We start from the raw sequence: 18,913 nt of genomic DNA, 5'->3' as shown, positions 1-18,913 counted from the left end.
GGATGTCCTTCATAGTGTAGAAAGAACCTCCACACACATTTTCTCAAGTGTGCCTTCCCCAGACCTGAGAGGCAGTTCAAGAAAGGACTGGTGCATGCCGAGGCTGCCTGGATGCTCAGAGACCAGCACTGTGGCACCAGCCCACAGGCACTCCTGTCCAGAGGGCTCACCATTTCTCCAGGTGAACAATAGACAACATGAGATCCGATTACTAAACTGGTCTTGTCCTATCCTTCCAGATTTTCACAAAAGCCCTTTGGTGGTTTTTTATCCCTCTGTCTTGGAAGGGAGAATGTGGTTATTACCTGTCCTCTTGCCAATCTTTCTTTCCCACCTGCCATGATCCCTGCCACTGGCACTGGCATGGCTGCTCTGCCAGCTCTTCCTCCTCTGCATTCTCCGGTTCTAAATACTTGGGCAACTCTTCATCCAATCTTCAAGTGCCAGACCCCATGTATGGCGCGCGTGCGCGCGCGCACACACACACACACACACACACACACACACACACACACACACGTAAACATAACCTAATTAAGACTAAGATTTTAGACTCAAAGGCCGAGAAATAATGAGCTAAAACACTGTGCAGGGAACAGGGGGTGGATCTGGGAAGACCATCTTCAAACCCAAGCAGGGAGCAACCGTTGCTTTGTGCACCTCTGGATACCACCAAGCAGTGCCGCCAGAAGCCTTCACTTTCAAGGACCCTGAACCATGCAGTGGGGAGGATGAGTGGAGGTCAATCCAGGCTCATAGACCAAGGAGAGGATCCAGAAGGACAAGGGAAGTGGAGAGAGATGACAAAGAGAAGAAAAGAATTTGTCTAGGGTTGAGGGCCTCCTGTCCCAACTGGCTTCCCAGCCCCTAAACCTTGCCGGCTCATGCTTCTGGTGGATAGAGCAGAGTTGCTCTTGCATGTGGTGAGAATATATTTTTCCCCAGAGCCTCGTGTTCTAGGGAATTCTCACTGGAATCCCTCACTGGAGTCTCATTACTGTTTTCCTTTGCTCAATTTCTACTTTAGTCCCTCCTGGAATCAGGTGTGTCAGCATCTCTGGGTGGCATCACTGAGACTAGTTTCCCTATTCTACAAAATCTGCTTCCCCACTTTGTCAGTTACACCCAGCTCACATGGGAGATTTCTGGGAATGGCGCATTTGTCTTCAGATTAATCTTGGTAAAGCCATGTTGCATTTGTGTATTTAAGAGTACCTGTCAGGCTGGGTGCTGGGGCTCACGCCTATAATCTTAGAACTTACTAAATCGAGGAAATCGAGAAGGATGGATTGCGTGAACTCAGGAGTTTAAGAACAGCCTGAGCAAGAATGAGACCCCATCTCTAACTGAAAATAGAAAAACTAGCCTAGTACTTGGCGGGTGCCCATAGTCACAACTACTTGGTAGGCGGAGGCAAAAAGATCACTTGAGTCCAAGAGTTTGAGATTACTGTGAGCTAAGAGGCCACAGCAGAGTTTGATCAATAGCAAGAGCAGAGAGCAGACCCCAGAGCCCTGAGCAGCCCTATCACTGCCGCCAGCCTAGTTACCATCACACATTAGGAGAAGCCACAGCTGCAGTAGCCAGCCCCAGTTACCATCACTGCAACCATGATCAGTGACACTGAGACCCAGCCTCCGCCCTCAGCACTGCACACCAAGCCTGGCACCACCAGTAGTGGCGCAGGGAGTGGTGGTCCGGAAGGCCTCACATCGCAGCAGCAGGGACAAGAAGGTCATCACAATGAAGGTTTTGGGAACAGATAAATGGTTCAGTGTAAGAAAACAGATATGGTTTCATCAACAGGAATGACACTGAGAGCCCAGCACATGGGCCCACAAAGTAGAGCCCAGCGCAAAAGCCCACCTTACAGGTACACAAGTCCCGCCCAGAAAGGAATGAGCACACCAATCCAGAAACCCGGACCTTTATATTCCTACCCAGCCTTGCCCTCACACTGACTTCCTTTTCTAACTCAGCCCATTCGCAAATGAACAGCCTAATTGCCCACACTGTACCTGGACTCTGTTTTCTTTTTTCATGACTTGGAAGAACCTCTCATTTTGGTGCCGAAAACCCAGGACAGGGAGAAGTCCCCTCAGGGGGCCAAGATACATCCCATAACCTATTCCCTACTAGAAGGACTCTTGTTCCGATGAGATGAACAAACAGGGGACTCCTCCGACCCCCACCCAGAATCCATCCATTTATTAGTGAGGTTAGCATTTTGTTTATAACCGCTTTCTGAGCCTTTTAACCTCACCTTCCCTTACTCTCCTTTCCAATTCTTATAGCCCCTTTCTGAGCCCTTTAACTTCTCTTCCCCTTACTTTCCATTTCTTCTCTCCCTTTCCCTCCATTTCCAGGCTAAGAATTCCAGTCGTCTGTGCTCCCTAAAGCCGGTGCCAGTCATGGACTTCTCTGGTGAGTCAGACTCGCCCATCCAATGCCTATTATGTGTGGATGCCCCACCCCGGACCACTCTTTTCAGGCTGATTAGAGGTCCTCCAGGAATGCCTGGTAACCTCCCCAGCCTCAGCCGCCCCTGCCTCCTCCTCCTTGTAAGTTCCCTTTTCATCTTTGCTTTAGCCTCATCTATTTTCTATCTCCAGTTTCTGATAAGGGAACCACTCAGTAATGAATTCCCCCTTCTTCACCTTTAGGCTGTTTCTTAACTCACCTCACCTACACCTTTATCCTGACCTTAAACCTAAATGCCTCATCTTTTTCTGTAATACTGCATGGCCTATGTACAAACTAGACAATGGCTCACAATGGCCTGAAAATGGCACCTTTGACCTCTCAATCCTCACTGACCTGGACAATTACTATTGGAGATTGGGTAAATGGTCAGAAGTCCCTTACATCCAGGCCTTCTTCCTCCTCTGAAACAGTCCTTCTTTGTGTTCATCTTGTGAACCCTCTCAGATTTTTCTTGCATAGGCCAAACAGCCCTCCCTGAACCTCCTGACTCTCCCCTATCTTCCTTTGACCCAGCAGGCAACTGTCCCCCTTCTGCCCCCTCAGAGTCTCCCCCCTCAGCCTCCTCCCTACCTGCAGAAGTCCATCTGGTTTTCCCTCTCTCCACCACCCCCACCTACCTTCCGACACTCATGGGCAGGAAAGGGAAGATGGCAGACCCAACTTCCCCACCTCACACTAGATCTGGCCATGCCTTTGGACCTTCCACTTCTAGACTACCACAATAACCCCTGTACTCCCTCTGAGAAGTTGTGGGAATGGAAGGTTATCATCAGGATTCATGTCCCCTTTTCTCTCTCAGACCTGTCCCACATAAGTCAGAAACTAGGTTTGGTCTCCACAGATCCCACAAAATATACTCAGGAATTCACATATCTAACCCAATCATATGACCTGACTTGGCATGATTTATATATCATCCTCACCTCTACCCTAACTTCAGAGGAGAGGGAACAGGTCTGGACCCAGGCCCAGGTCCACACGAGAGAGCTACAGAGAAAAGACAATACCCTGCCAGAAGGTGCTAGGGCTGTTCCCCGGGAAGACTCAATTGGAATTACCAAACTGATGCTTCTGGAGTGTGCCTCCATAACCACATTGTCCCATCTCTTAGCGAGACTTAAAACAGCCCATAAGGCTGTTAATTATGACAAACTAAAAGAAATAACCCAGAAATGGGATAAAAATCCTGCCCAGTTTTTAGCCTGTCTTAATGACACCCTCCACCATGATACCACCCTATTGCCAGAAAGCAATGAGGGCAGGCTCATTATCAACATGTATTTTATCTCCCAGTCTACACCTCATATCGGAAAAAACTCCAAAAATCCCCCCAGGACCCTCATACCCCCCAATGAGATCTCACTGACTTGGTCTTCAAGGTCTTTAATAACTGAGAAGAGGCCTCTAAACAACAGTGACTCTCAGAGCTCCAATAAGCCCTGGCTAGTTCTCAAAACCCTTCCACAAAAAAAAAAAAAAAAAAAAAAACCCCTTCCAGACAGTCTGAAAAAGGGAAACCTCCCCTGGGACCATGCTTTAAGTGCAGAAAAACTGGCCCCTGGGCCAGGGAATGAGAAAATACCACCCCTTCCACCCCCCACAAGCTGTGTCCAGCCTGCAGAAGTCCTCACTGGAAGTCTGATTGCCCAGGTCCTTCTCAGGACCTGGTCTGCAGTCACTCCCAGGACCTGGCTGAATTCTCTGACCTCTAGGGCTTGGCCACTCTAGAGGTACAGAAGGCCCCTTGGACAATCACTAAAATTGAAGTCTGGGTAACTCTGCTGGTGGAAGGTTAACTAATCTCTTTTCTTATTGATACTGGGGCCACTTGCTCCACCCTACCCTCCTTCAAAGGTCCCTCGCAACAGAGATCTTGGTGCTGGGTATTGATGGCAATTTGCTACGCCCTCATGCTATCCCATTCTTGTGGTGCTCCCTTTCCAGACACTCCTTTTCATACTCATTCCTCATTATTCCTTCATGCAGCATTCCCCTACTAGGTAGAGACATCCTCTCAAAATTACAAGCAACCCTGACGATTCCTGCCGGCTCCCACCTCTCACTATCCATCCTACTCCTCTCTAACTCCTCCCCTACAATCCCTCCATTCTCTCAATCCAACCTCCCCATAGACCCCATCGTGTAGGATCCTTCTCTTCCTTCTATAGCCTCCCATCATTCACCCATTCTCTTTACCCCCAGAACCCAATATTCACATCCTTCCCTTAAACAATACCCAATCCCTACAGTGGCCCTCAGCGGCATTAAACCACTCCTCAAACTCCTTTGGCCAGTATTCTTGAACTTACTAACTCTCCCTACAATATTCCCACCCTTCCTATAAAAAAACTCAATTTTTTTTGTAGGACTTATGAGCCATCAATGAAATTGTTTAGACTATTCACCCAGTAGTCCTTAATCCCTATACCCTCCTATCTACCATTCTTTATAATACCTCCCATTACAAGGATGCCTTTTAGATCTCAAGGATGCCTTTTTTACCATCCCCAACCATGAGCTCTCCCAACCCATCTTTGCCTTCACCTGATTCCTCCACCAGCCAACAACTCGCCTGGATGATCCTCCCACAAAGATTTACAGAAAGTCCTCATTACTTTCATCAGGCACTTCAGGCTGACCTCTAGCAGTAAACATTACCAGGAAATTCCATGGTTCTTCAGTATGTAGATGACCTTCTCCTATGCAGTCTCTTCCCCACTGCCTCCCAGCAAGATACCATTCACCTACTCTCTTTCCTCACAATCCAAGGCGTATAAAGTGTCCCCTTCCAAAGTCCAGTTAACCTTTCCCTCTGTCTGATACTTTAGCATCCTCTTCCAGGAACGAGAAAAACTCATTCCCCCTGACCACATTCAGGTCATCTCCTCCTTGTCCCTTCTGAACAAAGAGGGAGATGTTCCTCCTGAACAAAAAATGACCTCCTCTCCTTCTTGAGGGTTCTAGTATTCCCAATTTTGAGCCTGGATTCCCAATTTTGTGGCCTTGGCTAAACCTCTATACACTGCCGCTAAAGGCCTCCCAATCGACATTCTAGACCTGCATCAGCTTTGGTCAAGTTCCTTTCTCTCTGTCTAGAACACTTTCTCTCCATCTCCCTGACCTCCGCTATCCATTTTCCCTCTCAGTGTCAGAACACCAAGGATGTGCAGTAGGGGTCCTAAAACAGAAACCTCACAATAATCACCTCCCAATAGCATTCCTCTCAAAATAGAATTCACAGCCCTCGGCTGGCCCCCACTGCTTCCAAATGGTGTCAGCCACATCCCTCCTTTTCCTGGAGGCCCAGAAACTTACCTGCCACATCCTCATATATCTCCTTACCCCTTACAACATTCTATCCCTTTTATTTATTTTTTTTTTTTTGTAGAGACAGAGTCTCACTTTATGGCCCTCGGTAGAGTGCCATGGCCTCACACAGCTCACAGCAACCTCCAACTCCTGGGATTAAGCAATTCTCTTGCCTCAGCCTCCCAAGTAGCTGGGACTACAGGCGCCCGCCACAACGCCCGGCTATTTTTTGGTTGCAGTTTGGCCGGGGCCGGGTTTGAACCTGCCACCCTTGGTATATGGGGCTGGCGCCTTACTGACTGAGCCACAGGCGCCGCCCACATTCTATCCCTTTTAAAACACCAATACTTACTATCTTTACTTTCTGCACCTCGCTTATTCTAGCTCCTAATCCTCTTTATAGAAAACCCTAACCTCCACTTTCTCCCTGGCCCCACATATGATCCTTCCTCTCCATTAGCTGCCCTCCACTCACAATGACCCTCACAGTTCCCAGAACCTATTTCATAATTGCTGGCCTTTAACTGTTTCCCAACATCTCCCTCTTTCCCTTACCTAACCCCAAAGACACCTGGTTTATCGACAGCAGGTCTTCTAAGCCCACTGCCCACTCCACTGCCAACTCAGGCTTTGCCATACTCTGCCCCCTGTCACCTTCTTGCAACAGGTAGAACTCTTAGCCCTCGCTGAAGCCTTACAACTTGCACGAGGCTGCTCCATTGTCATATACACAGATTCTAAGTATATTTTCCACATAATCCATCACCATGCAGCCATATGGCAAGAAAAAGGTTCATTACCATCCAAGGCTCCTCTACTGTCAATGCCACACTCATTAAAAACCGTCTGAATGCGGTCACTCTCCTGAAGGAAGTAGCCATCATCCACTGTAAAGGCCACTAGAATAAGAGATCCAACTTCCAAAGGCAACCAAAAAGCTAATATAAAAGCCAAACAGGAAGCTCAATGCCCCTACACCCTCCCCACCCCAGAAGGCCAGTACTAGTCCTTCAATAAATTCTCTCCACTATATACATCCGAAGAACAGGACAATTACCAGTACCTTGCCATGCAGGGAAGATGGTTCCTTTAACAGGGAAAATTTATTCTTCATTCTTCCCAAGCACAGAATATACTCTCTTCCCTCCACAATAGCTTTCACCTTGGCTTCAGGCCTCTTTATACCCTATTTCTCCACTCCTTTCTCACCCGTGACTATCTCCCTTTTAAAACAGAGAACCCAGTCTTGCACAATCCACACTCGAGTTTCACCCCAGGGGGCTATAACCCCTCCTTTCCCCACACATCAGGACTGGGGCCAAACCCCCAGACAAGATTAGCAGATTGACTTCACCTGCATGCTCCCTGTACGAAAATATAGACTTCTTTTAGTTTGGGTCGATACCTTCTCGGGGTGGGTCAAAGCCTTCCCCACGACAGGTGAAAAAACCCACCAAGTTGTCTTCCTCCTCCACCACATTATTCCTAGATTCAGTGTCCCCCAACTCCATTCAGAGCGACAACAGTCTAGCTTTCGTTAACCAGATCACCTCCCAAATCTCACAAGCCCTAGGAGTTCAGTGGTGCTTACATTTGCCTCACAGGCTCCGATCATCAGGAAAAGTAGAACAAATGAACAACATCCTTAAACAACATTTCACAAAATCGTGCTCCAACACAGACAAGATTGGATTAAGCTCCTCCCCATCACTTTACTCCACATTTGCTCTACCCCTCGCAAACTCCTCTTTCACAGCCCTTTCAAAATAATGTATGGCAGAACTGTTATTCTAGGCCCTGGACTCCCTCCAGACTCTATCATAGGAAACTATTTTCCTATCCTCCAGGAAACTAGGGAGGAACTTAGAAAAACAACAAACCAGCTCTTACCCCAACGCTCAGCAGAAAAAGTCAGGGATCAATTAGCAGGACATTAAGTTTTCCTCAAATCTCCCTTGCCCCACAGGATGCTATCATCTCATCGGACAGGTCCTCACACTGTTCTCTACAGCACCTCATGGCCATTTGCCTCTTGGACCCCCTCACCCCCGACTGGATCCACTGATCCCGAATAAAGCCGTGTCCTACAGAAAAACTTCCAACACTGTAAGACCTCCAGTGGAAATCGCAAGTACTATTCCCCACCACCTTAAAACTCATCAGGATCCCTGAAGAGTCCATTTCTCCATAAATGTGTAACATTCCTCCCCACTTCCTCCCTTTCTCCATAACTTCCCTGGAGATGCCTGGCTACTCTCACACGTTCAAAGCTGGCATGACCTCTTTGAAGACTTTAGAGATCTGTGGGTATAAGGCACCTTTCAAAACTCCCCCCTGAGGAAACCCAACTTTTCTTTTCCTACTTCTTTTCCTTCTGGCTACCCCTCCTGTTAATCCTGGCCCTTCTCCCTGCGCTGTCAACCCTGACTGAATGCATGTGTTGTCTTAGCACCCAAATCTCATATCTCCATGAATACCTTACCAACCCCCATTCCCACATCAACTACACCGGATTCTTACCACAGATCCCCTCTTTCAGCTGCCACACAGACATGCCAGCGCACTGTTATGATGTTACCAGAGCCTCTGAATGTTTTTATAGAGGAAAGAGGTACTGGACTGGCAAAATAATTGGCACTGGATGCCCCTGAGGTGGAGCTGGGACTACTGCCTGCTGGATCTACCTCACACATGCAGGATTATCAGATGGAGGAAGAATCCAGGACAATAGCATGCCAGCAAGAAACAAGACAACTCATTAAAAAACGCCCTTCTAGTACAACCCTTATACCCTATAAAGGCTTAGACCTCACTGTCCTGCAAGACCTACAGCAACACTCTCTTATTCCCTGGCTTTTAAACACCTCCTTTTAAGCTGCCCTGAACTCCTCTCTCCTCTCCCCCTCAGGATGCTGGATATGCCTTTCTTTATACCCAAATCTTGTCAATCCCATACCCATATCCTACACATATAACTCTTCCATTCTGGCAGAAAATAACACAGCTCTATTCGGCCCCATAACTACGGACTTTCTATCCCTAGCCTCCCCCAGTTTAACCTGCTGCAATCTTTATCTGTACAGGAGACTCTGTAGGCTTTATAAAACCTTATCTCTGTTCCCCAACTCAACTTTTCCCTTATCTGATTCCCCCTGTGCCCCTCCAGGAATATTTCTGGAGTTGCTCCATCTACCAATGCCTGCACACTAACCACTCTGGTCTTTGCACCCATGTTTTTCTCAGCCCCCGCCCAAGTCTCTTTTGTGAATGACTCCTCCCTAACTCAGGCCTTGATACATCCTCCTACTTCCAAACCAAAAAAAAAAAAGCCTTCTTCCCCCCTGTACTCCTCGGAACAGGCACAAGCAGCTGGACTTGGCACAGGCATTGTAGGCATCAGTACATCAACTCACTTTTACCACTAACTCTCCCTATAATTCAACAAAGATATGGAAAAGTAGCCAACTCTTCAGTCACCCTACAATCCCAAATTAATTCTTTAGCTGCAGTAGTCCTCCAAAATTGCTGAGCTTTAGATTTACTTACAGCAGAAAAAGGAGGCACATACATTTTTCTGGGAAAAGAATGTTGTTTCTTTGTCATAATTATGATCTTTCTCATCCTCAGCTTTGGACCAGTAGCCTTCCACCTCATTTCCCAATTTATTGACCAGGCAGTCACCCAAAAAACAACTGCTCTTATCCTCACCCTATGCAGTTATCAACCAGTTCAAACTGAAGACCTGGGAATGTTCCTATGAACATCACCCCCTTCCCCTTCCCTTTTTTCCCCCTTTATAGGCAGACCATGAAGACCCTCAACTTGCAGGAAGCAAAGAGACACCACGCCTATCACTCCGCATCCTTATAATACACTAAAAAGACTGGGATGATAGGGCAAAGTGCAAAGGCCCACCATATAAGGCGAAGCGCATGGGCCCACAAAATATTGCCAAGCACAAAAGCCAAGGGAACAGGACTGAGTATACAAGTCCCACCCAGATTACACCTACCCAGAAACCCCAGATCCTTATATTCCCATCCCACCTTGCCCCTCACGCTGACTTCCTTTTCAAACTCAGCCCACTTGCACCTGAGTGAATAAATGGCCTAGTTGTCCACACTGTACCTGGACTGTTTCCCTTTTTTACATCTTGGAAGAACCTCTCAAGACACCAAGGAAGATGTATTTGCATACCAGACTACCATAAAGAAGAACTCCAGGAACCACCTTCACAGCATAAGACATGGAGAGACTATGGAATTTGATGTTGTTGAAGGAGAAAAGGGTGTGGAGACAGCAAATGTTGTAGGCCCTGGTGGAATTCTTGTTCAAGGCAATAAAGACACAGCAGACCTTAACCAGTACAGCCACTATCCACATTACAGGGATACTTTACCAGAATAGAGAGAGCAGGGAAAAGAAGGAGGGATCGGAGAGTGCTCCTGAAGGTCAGGCCCAACAACACTGGCCTTCCTACTTTACTACTTGGGGAGACCCTATGGGTGTCCACCACAGTATTCCAACCCTCCCCTGCAGGGAGTAGTGATGCAGGTGCTGACAACCAGGGCACAGGAGAACAAGGTAGACCAGTAAGACAGAATATGTTCTGGGGTTACAAACTATGATTCTGCAGGCCCCCCCCCCTTGCCAAAAACAGCCCAGAGAGGACGGCAATGAATAGGATGAAGAGGATAAAGAGAACAAGGAGATGCGGCCCACGGTCAGCAGCCACCTCAACATTGGTACCATGGCAACTTCAATTACCGTCACAGACACTCAGAAAACCCTAAACCACAAGACGGCAGAGAGACAAAAGCAGCGGATCTACCAGCTGAGAATCTGTCCACTCCTGAGGCTAAGCAGGGTGGGGCTGAATGAATGCTGGCTTACTATCTCTGCCATCGTCTGGGTTAGTCATCCAGCAAGAAGAAATGAACGTGAAATTCCAGCAATAATAAATGAACACAGACTGGAGCTGACGACTCTAAGTGCTTTTTGCCCATTGACCAGATAACTAGAACTATCTGCATTATCTATGCAGCACGAGATGCCTTTTTTGATAGTAACAAATGTGTTTTTTTAAAAAGCCTGTTTTTTCTCAATATACCTTTAGAGGTTTTTAGATTGTTTCATATCTGGTCAATTTGAGATTTTTAAGAACTTCATTTTTAATTTGTAATAAAAGTTTACAACTTGATTTTTTCAAAAAAGTCAACAAACTGTAAGCAGTTTGTAAACTGTTAGTAAAGATCTTAAATAAATAAAAAAAAAGAGGCCACAGCACTCTACTCAGGGTGACAGAGATTCTGTCCAAAAAAAGAGAGCATCTCCATGATAGGGCAGTGGGAGGCTGCCAGCTGCCTGCTTTGCTCCTCCCCTTCTATCAACCACACAAACCCTTATGTGGCCCCAACCACAGGGCGGCTGTCAACCACGGACACCTGGTAGATCAGATCAGAATGTCCAAAGCAAAGTTTGTTAGGGTCAAAATATTAGTGACATACTGGACAGGGTGAGGTCCCAGAAACTCCTCCCTCATTCACCAGCACCCTGTGCCTTGGAGGCTGGGGGTACTGGAGAGAGAGCCTACCACTTCCAGGTGTTTGACACTGGACAACTTTGACCCTCTTGCTTACCTCAGGAGGATTTTGTTGGGTGTATAACATTCTGCATGCAAAACAGCAGACATTTGACAAGTGTGAGTCCTTCAGTTCTCTCTAGATACATCCCCAGTGTCCTGGCCCAGAAATCTGCACACAAGTACCCGCCAGGCCAGGGCACCTACCTGTTGGATATTTCAACAAGATCCACACTTAAGTGGTGGTTTCTGAAAAACTTTCTGCAATGATTTATCACATTTGAGGGTATTTGCAATTTAAAAGACTCTTACTGCTTAAAGTAACAGTAACAAACACCATGGCAAAGGCTTTCCTAGCACTTCCTATGCCAGGCTTCACATGCTTTTTACATTTATTGACTCAATCCTTACAATTCTGCTTTGCCAAAGGTCTTTTTTTTTTTTTTCTTTTTTGAGATAAGAGTCTCATAGTGTCACCCCGGGTATAGTACCTTGATGTCATAGCTCACAGCAACCTCAAACTCCTGGGCTTCAGTGATCCTCTTATCTCAGCTTCCCTGGTAGCTGGGATTACAGGCCCCCACCATAATACCTTGCTAGTTTTCCTGTTTTTAATAGAAATGGGGTCTCCCTCTTGATCAAACTGGTCTGGACCTGCCAAGCTCAAGCAATCTACCTGCCTCAGCCTCCCAGAGAGCTAAGATTACAGACATGAGCCACCATGCCTGGCCTGCCAAAGGTACTATTATTATCACCACTTAACATCTAAGGAAAGGGAGGAAAAAAGGTTAAGTGATTTGCTGAGGTCACAATGTCTGTAGAAGGAAGAACTAGGGAGTCTGGCTGCAAACTTAATCACTATTCTATACTGTGAAAAGTTACCTTCTATTTCTTGGTTAATGTTTTCAGATATAGGGACCACAAAGCTCATTAATTCAAGCCAAAAACCCAACTCATTCTGGCATTCTGCTAAGAAAAGCAAATGTTTATAACATATGAATCACCAAGAATGCTTTAACATTCTGTAACAAGAATCCATTAATTCATGGATTAGTTTTAGTACAAATACTAAAATGTATACTTCCTTGCACTAGTATCGAACGTACCTATAAAGGTCTCCATACCTCTATCTGTCCTATGTCACTATTATAAATGCTAGGGTTTTAGGAAACTATTTCATTTAGCCTAAGATATCCACAGTGTAGGAATTAGCATTGATCTGATCTCTTTTATTTAAAAAATAAAATATTACCTGAATGCATATGCCTTATATATTTAAATATATTTTCATATTATCTAGCTTAAAATTACATGGTGGTGAAGAGCATGAGTTCTTATTAAGATCTGGATTGAAATCCTGGTGCCACCATGAGTGTGATTGTGGCTCAGGAGGCTTGTCTATCAAATAGCAAGCTTTCAGGCATGTTTTCTGTGAGGATGACATGCTTAGCAGACACAAGTCCTGTTGCATAGTATACTTACCATTTCCCTGTGTCTGCTTCATCTGTTCTCACTGCCGCGACACCAGTAAGAGCCCAGCTGTTGTCAGTCACACTCACTCCCTCTCAAAATTTTCAGAGCTTCACTATGGCACAGAGAAATTTGCACCAACTTTTAAATCACTTGAACCTGTATTTCGGGTTTGAACTCCACACCCACCGCTCATCGGTGTGATACCATACAAAGGACAAAAATTGTTACGTCTCCAAGTCTTAGTTTTCTCAATAAAAATGATATTGCCCCCCTCCCCCAAAGGCTGCCATAGGATTAACTATATAGAACAATGTTTTTCAATCCTTTTAATCTCACAGCACACTTGAACCTATAGTTAAACCTCTTAGGCATACTGAAATTATGTTGAACTTCTTTTGAAAATAATTTCCTTAATATCTTTTTGCAGTGCACCGATGCAGAAGGACCTAGCACGGGCCCACAAAAGGCATTCTTCTCATTTGCCCTAAGCACTGAAGAAGTTCACCTTCACAAAAGGTCCTTTGCAACCCAGCCTTGAAGAAAAACATTGGCACACAGGAGGCAAACAACGAAGGCACAGCTGGGGAGGGGCCACCAGGCCCGAATGGGGATGGCATGTATAAGTCCTGTTTCTACCTACTGTCAGATGGAGCCTGAATGTGTTTTCCGCTGGGCAAGGCAGTGCTGTGGGAAGCAGAAAAGGGCAAATGTGAACTGTGGGCAAGGTTGGGCTGAAAATACTGTTTACTGCCAAGGGAATAATTTGTAAGCCTCAGTCCTGATTTCAGGAACTAAGAACTAAACCTGTTCTCTCCTTGAATTTCCTATGGCCCCTAACTATACTGAGACAATTGATCCCATACTAGCACTGCCAATGCAGAAGAAACCCATGTGGCCAAACGTCACCACCACTCACAGTTAACAAGCAGGATGATGCTAGCCACTTGGCTTCTAACCAGTGTTATGACTTTTATTACAATTTCATCTGCTAAGTAAATAGACGTTGCAAGAATGACAGCCACAGATACTGCTTCTCTTGGAGAAACTCAGTGCTTGAACTGGAGGCCACAATCTGCGAGCTTTCCCCAGCAGCCCCAGAACACTGATGAACACACCTCTCACATAATGCATAATGAATGCCAGAAAAGTTGTATTCTCTGCTGACTCAGGCCTCACACACAAACTCATTCACAACCCTTGGAACTGCAGGTGTTCTTTTTATTAACTTTTAGTAAGGATATTACTAAAGTAGATTTAACTTAAAAAATCAGGTTTTATTTTACCACGCACATTTAGGTGGCAAACCTTCATTGCCTTAGAGATAATAAAGCAGAAAAGTACTAAGAAGTGTTGACCACAGACAAAGAATGCAACCTGAAGAGCAGTCTATAATTTGTGGTAAGGCTAAGTGTTTGATTTGGTCTATGTGCTGGCTGCTCTTGAAATAATTTACGTGTTCTTTTACCACACACTCAAGGGTAGTTCTCTTAAAGTGAACCCAAAGTTTTAAAATAGTAACAAGAAAGGTATCACACACACACTTTGTTGAGCACCCTTGGAAATCCAATGGCTGAGTGCATCCTTGTGCTACTTACTAAACCTTTTGAAGCAAAGGACAAGCAACTGCCTTTTAGGGGAGCAGCTAACCTCAGGAGCAAAGAGGAGTCACCCCTTCTGACATGGAGGTTAAGTCTGTTATGATAAATCTTTGGTGTTGGTGGAGACTTGACAAAGCAGAAGTCTAATGGATTCCACACCTGGCTACCAAAAATGAAGCCATGCAGTTCTCTGGACTAGAGTCCACTGTGAAAAAGACCACCTTTAATGAAAACAAATGTGCTAATCGAGGGCCAGCATATTCACTTTATATGTTATAAAACTGCAAGATTAGGTAAAGGTTTTCTATGTCTCAAGGCATTTGCCTCAAATGGATTTTAAAGCTTTAATAGATATTTATTTTCAGCTTGGGATAAGAATTCTTACTTACAAAAACAAAATGTTGTATTAGTCACACATATACACACACTCATCACACAAAAAACCCTGAAATGGAAGCCTCTGAAAACGGTGCAAGTTGAGAATCCAAGGCATAATCCTAAGATGCCAAACTGCATCCACTGAGAACTGTGTTCATTTTAGCACTTCACAGGACCCTCAGGTGGGAATATTTTTTACCAGAATTCAAGAGGATGAACTCTTGCCTAAGGAACAGTATGCTTTTGACCCACTGATAGAGCAATGCATAACTTGTTTCCCTTCTTTTAGCCTTAATTTCCATAAAGCTCCAGAGTCAAATTTTACACATAATAATGATGATGTTAATCCTGCTATTTTCATTGACCTTATTTTTCTTACCTTTCTGTCCATATTTTATTAACAACATTGCATATGTCTTGTCTTAATATGCAAATGTGTTTGGCAAAGAAGCACGTATAAATAACTAAACATCAAGCAAATATTTGCAGTTACTTTGAGTATATAAAAGAGGGTATTTTTGTTTTTATGGTATACCATAATCAGAAAGTGGCATTTCAGAATTACCTAAATTAAGATAAAATACATCAGTGGCAGGCCTGGACTGGACTCACTGATTTCAGAACCCCTCAATTTCCTGATTTTACAAAGGACAGACATATCCCCTGAATATAATCTTGGTCACCTCCATTGGTTCTATGCTGGTGGAAAACGCCTAGGAAGTTAGAGTGAGTGTGCTTAGCTATGGTAGGTCACTAACCTATGATAGGTCACTAACATCTGATCACCTTTGTGTCCTTTGCCTTAACATGAGAACAACTATGCTTCCCCTATGCTACAAAACTCACTATGACAGGGCAAACTCAGACTTAGAAGTAAAAGTGCAATATAAATGTAAGATCATTATTTGCCTCAAAAGTCCAAGGACTTCTTTAAACCCATAGCCAAAGCTTCTCTTTCTAAATTCACTCACTCTAACTTCCTTTGCAGTAACTGCAAAGTAACTGTAACTCTTGTCACTTTGGTGACAAGATACAGGCACTCAGAAATGCAGCCACCAAATAATGAAAGAAAGTATTTCTATACATTGAACATTATTTTTACCTGTTTTCATTTTTTACATAAAGATGTAAACATCCTCTTATCCAGAACAGCGAGTGAAAAAACAAGACAGAGAACAAAGTAAACCTTTAAAAGTAGCTGGTGAGTAGTTTTCAAGTGTTCTTGCTGAATGGATCCAGATACTGAACATTACAACTCATTAATTCAATAAGGAGGTAGCCCGTGAACCAAACTGGTAAGAGGTATAAAATATCAATACCTAGCAAAATCACAATTAACCAGAATGCTCCAACTTCATGGTTAATTGACTTTTTACAATATTCTTTGTTTTAACCATTAGTTTAGAAAACCTTTCTAAATCAAACCATTTCACTTTCTTGGCTCAGTAAATACAAAATGCCAAACATAATTCAATGTTGTTTTGATAATTTAGATCACGTGATGCCTTCGGGCATCTCTTGGAATATATATTAATTTCTGTGCAGTCTTGCTGGAGGCAGAAAATTGGAATGAACTACAGTTTGTTTTAAATAAATTATAGTCTTCCCTTTACCTCATTTTCCTAAAATGAGGGTATAAAGGTTTTAGTCAAGCAAGAGTTAACAGTTCTAGACATATCCACATACAGTGGTTCAGGCAAACAAGTTTGTTCAATGGCCTTTACCATCTGAACTATTTCTTCTATTTAGTAAGTAAGCCCTCAAACATAAATTACAGTGTAGTAGGGTCCACTGCTGAGGTTAATTGATAGCAAATTTTAGTACCTTATGAATTCTTTGTTTGGAATCTTTTCTTTAAAAAACAGAAGAAAATCATTCATGGAATGACTTCCCAAACCAAGAGAGCTGTAGATTTTGCTAATGAAATCAAACTGTACTTCCCATGTTATTGATTCGTAACTGCTTAAACAATCTTTACATCATCATCAAAAAGAAAGTTAAATTCCCTCAGATATAAGGTGCTTAATCACTCAAAACCATACACTAATAAGATTTCCCAGGAAAGTCACCTCCTGATTCTCTTAGTACAGTCAAGTGTCTCCATAGTGTAGGACCGTATCACTGACATCACACAAGATGATTTTAGGTGGTGCAAAACAAAAGTGTCACTCCCTTTACAATTTTCTATTGTCCTCCGATTATTCCAAAGGCAGAACCTTGTTTTGGTGTTGGGTGATATCTCTACCACTACCATAACAAGCAGGCCTCTTACATTCAGAGGCTTGGAGAGCATTAATACCTAGCTATAGCTTAACATTTTTTGTGTTAATCAAACTGACACTGATTTTCCACATAAAGTAAAATTTGTTCCTTTTAAAAATATTTTAAAATTTAAAAAATAAATATTAAGTGAATACTAGTAAAATAGTACTCAACTGACTGAATTTTGGGAAATAATGGCTATAGTCTAACAAATCATATTTTTTAAGCGATTTCAAAAGAAATGACAAACATGGTCTAGAAAGGAGACATACGTCATGTATTTTCAATACCTGTGATATTCCAGAGATGAGCTCACTACAGCCTTTTCCCACACTAGGTTATTTCCAGAGTTAAGATTCAAGCAAAAATATAAAAGTATCAAGAACCAATTCCACACCATCCTAGATATCATAAGCTCTTGGTACCATAAAAGTGCAAATAATCTGGTATTTAGCACAGTCATGTATTTAAAATATAAGCTTCCCAATTTCTGCAGCATCTTTTTATTTGGTCTATACTGATGCCTCACAAAGGCAAACTCAAGTTGTAGAGTTCCTGTGCTTGGTCCTCAGAGCAAGTGCTACATCCAATTTTTTTGAGTGAACTCTTCAGCAAGGATTCAGGACTGCTGGCCAAGTCTTTCAATGGCATCTGACAATTCTTCTGCTGTTACAGCCCTTAAGAGAGAAGTCTCTTCCTTTTCCTCCTCTGAACAATAATTGCATGGCCAATATTCTTCTGAGTGTTTTCCTAGCAGATCTTGCATGCTCACAGGCATGCCATGCTGATTAAAAAAAAAGAAAGTTGGAGAGAAAGAAAGCAGAGCTTCTCATTTGTGGTGAATAGTTTCTTCATCACAGTGGCAGTTAAGATATGTTCCCTCCTTTCCCCCTGAAGCCAAGGCAGTATGTCTGAAGGATGGTGTCAGACATCATAATCGGGAGCCTTTCCCTGGGCTTGCCTTAGCCAGATCTGCAGTGTAACAAATGCTCCCACAGTCACGTGAAAGAAAAGCTGCCAGAGGTTGCGCAGTTCATAAAGATACATGTTGCACAGACAGATTAAGCCAAAAGTCAAAAAAGATTTGACATTCCGCCAGCCGGTGTAGTAGACAAGTAAATAACACTGTTCAAAATATAAAGATGAAAGATGATTAGGGTTACAGGAAAAGGAATAGATGTTTCTAATATAAAATTGTAACAGGTCAGAGAATAAAGTATGAGAATGGAATATGGTATTTTTATCTAGGGCTAAGATAATGTAGCATATCTAAGACATTCAGATATGAAAGTTCCACAGCTTGAAAGGGAAACAGATTTTTCCTTTTATGTTTTTCATTTTTCAAAAGAAAAGCATTTTGTGTCATATTTCAAATGAAAGTACAATTGGATGATTCTCTTGCAAACAAGTGGGGCAAATTCTCCAAAGTGACAGGTGACTAAGATGCATCCCCACAGAACGCTTGAGGGGGTTCTATTCTCACCCAGAAAAGTACAAAAAGCTTACACAGCTATTTAGCAAAATGGACGCATACAGAACCTGAGTCTGAATATTAATGAAATTAATAATACTTCGCTTGTCCCCCTATCGAGTACAAGGAACTATGTTGGGTATAGGCTGTAAGTGAACATTTGAGTGAATATCTATTGAGGGTCTACTACACTCATTTCAGTGAATATCTATTGAGGGTCTACTACATTCATTTCAGTGAATATCTATTGAGGGTCTACTACAAGTCAGGCACTGTCTTTCAGTTGTGAGTAAACAAATAAAGCCCTCAACAAAGCTTACCTTTTTTTTTTTTTGAGACAGCGTCTCATTCTGTCAC

General features: G+C 43.7%; 1 protein-coding gene across 3 annotated transcripts in view; it reads right to left on the bottom strand.

Annotated features, from left to right (window-relative positions):
* Positions 1–17,341: 17,341 nt before the first annotated feature.
* The window catches only part of SEC22A (SEC22 homolog A, vesicle trafficking protein), an 82,528-nt gene continuing 80,956 nt past the window's right edge, over positions 17,342–18,913 (bottom strand). For all 3 annotated transcript variants that reach the window (XM_053564430.1, XM_053564433.1, XM_053564432.1), the window contains one exon: positions 17,342–18,210. In XM_053564430.1, the coding sequence (XP_053420405.1) occupies positions 18,010–18,210 (201 nt within the window). In that variant the 3' untranslated portion in view covers positions 17,342–18,009. The remainder of the gene's footprint in view (positions 18,211–18,913) is intronic.

The sequence above is a fragment of the Nycticebus coucang genome, chromosome 16, assembly GCF_027406575.1.
Source record: "Nycticebus coucang isolate mNycCou1 chromosome 16, mNycCou1.pri, whole genome shotgun sequence".
Classification (NCBI taxonomy): Eukaryota; Metazoa; Chordata; class Mammalia; order Primates; family Lorisidae; genus Nycticebus; species Nycticebus coucang.
This window is presented reverse-complemented; position numbering and strand designations above follow the sequence as displayed.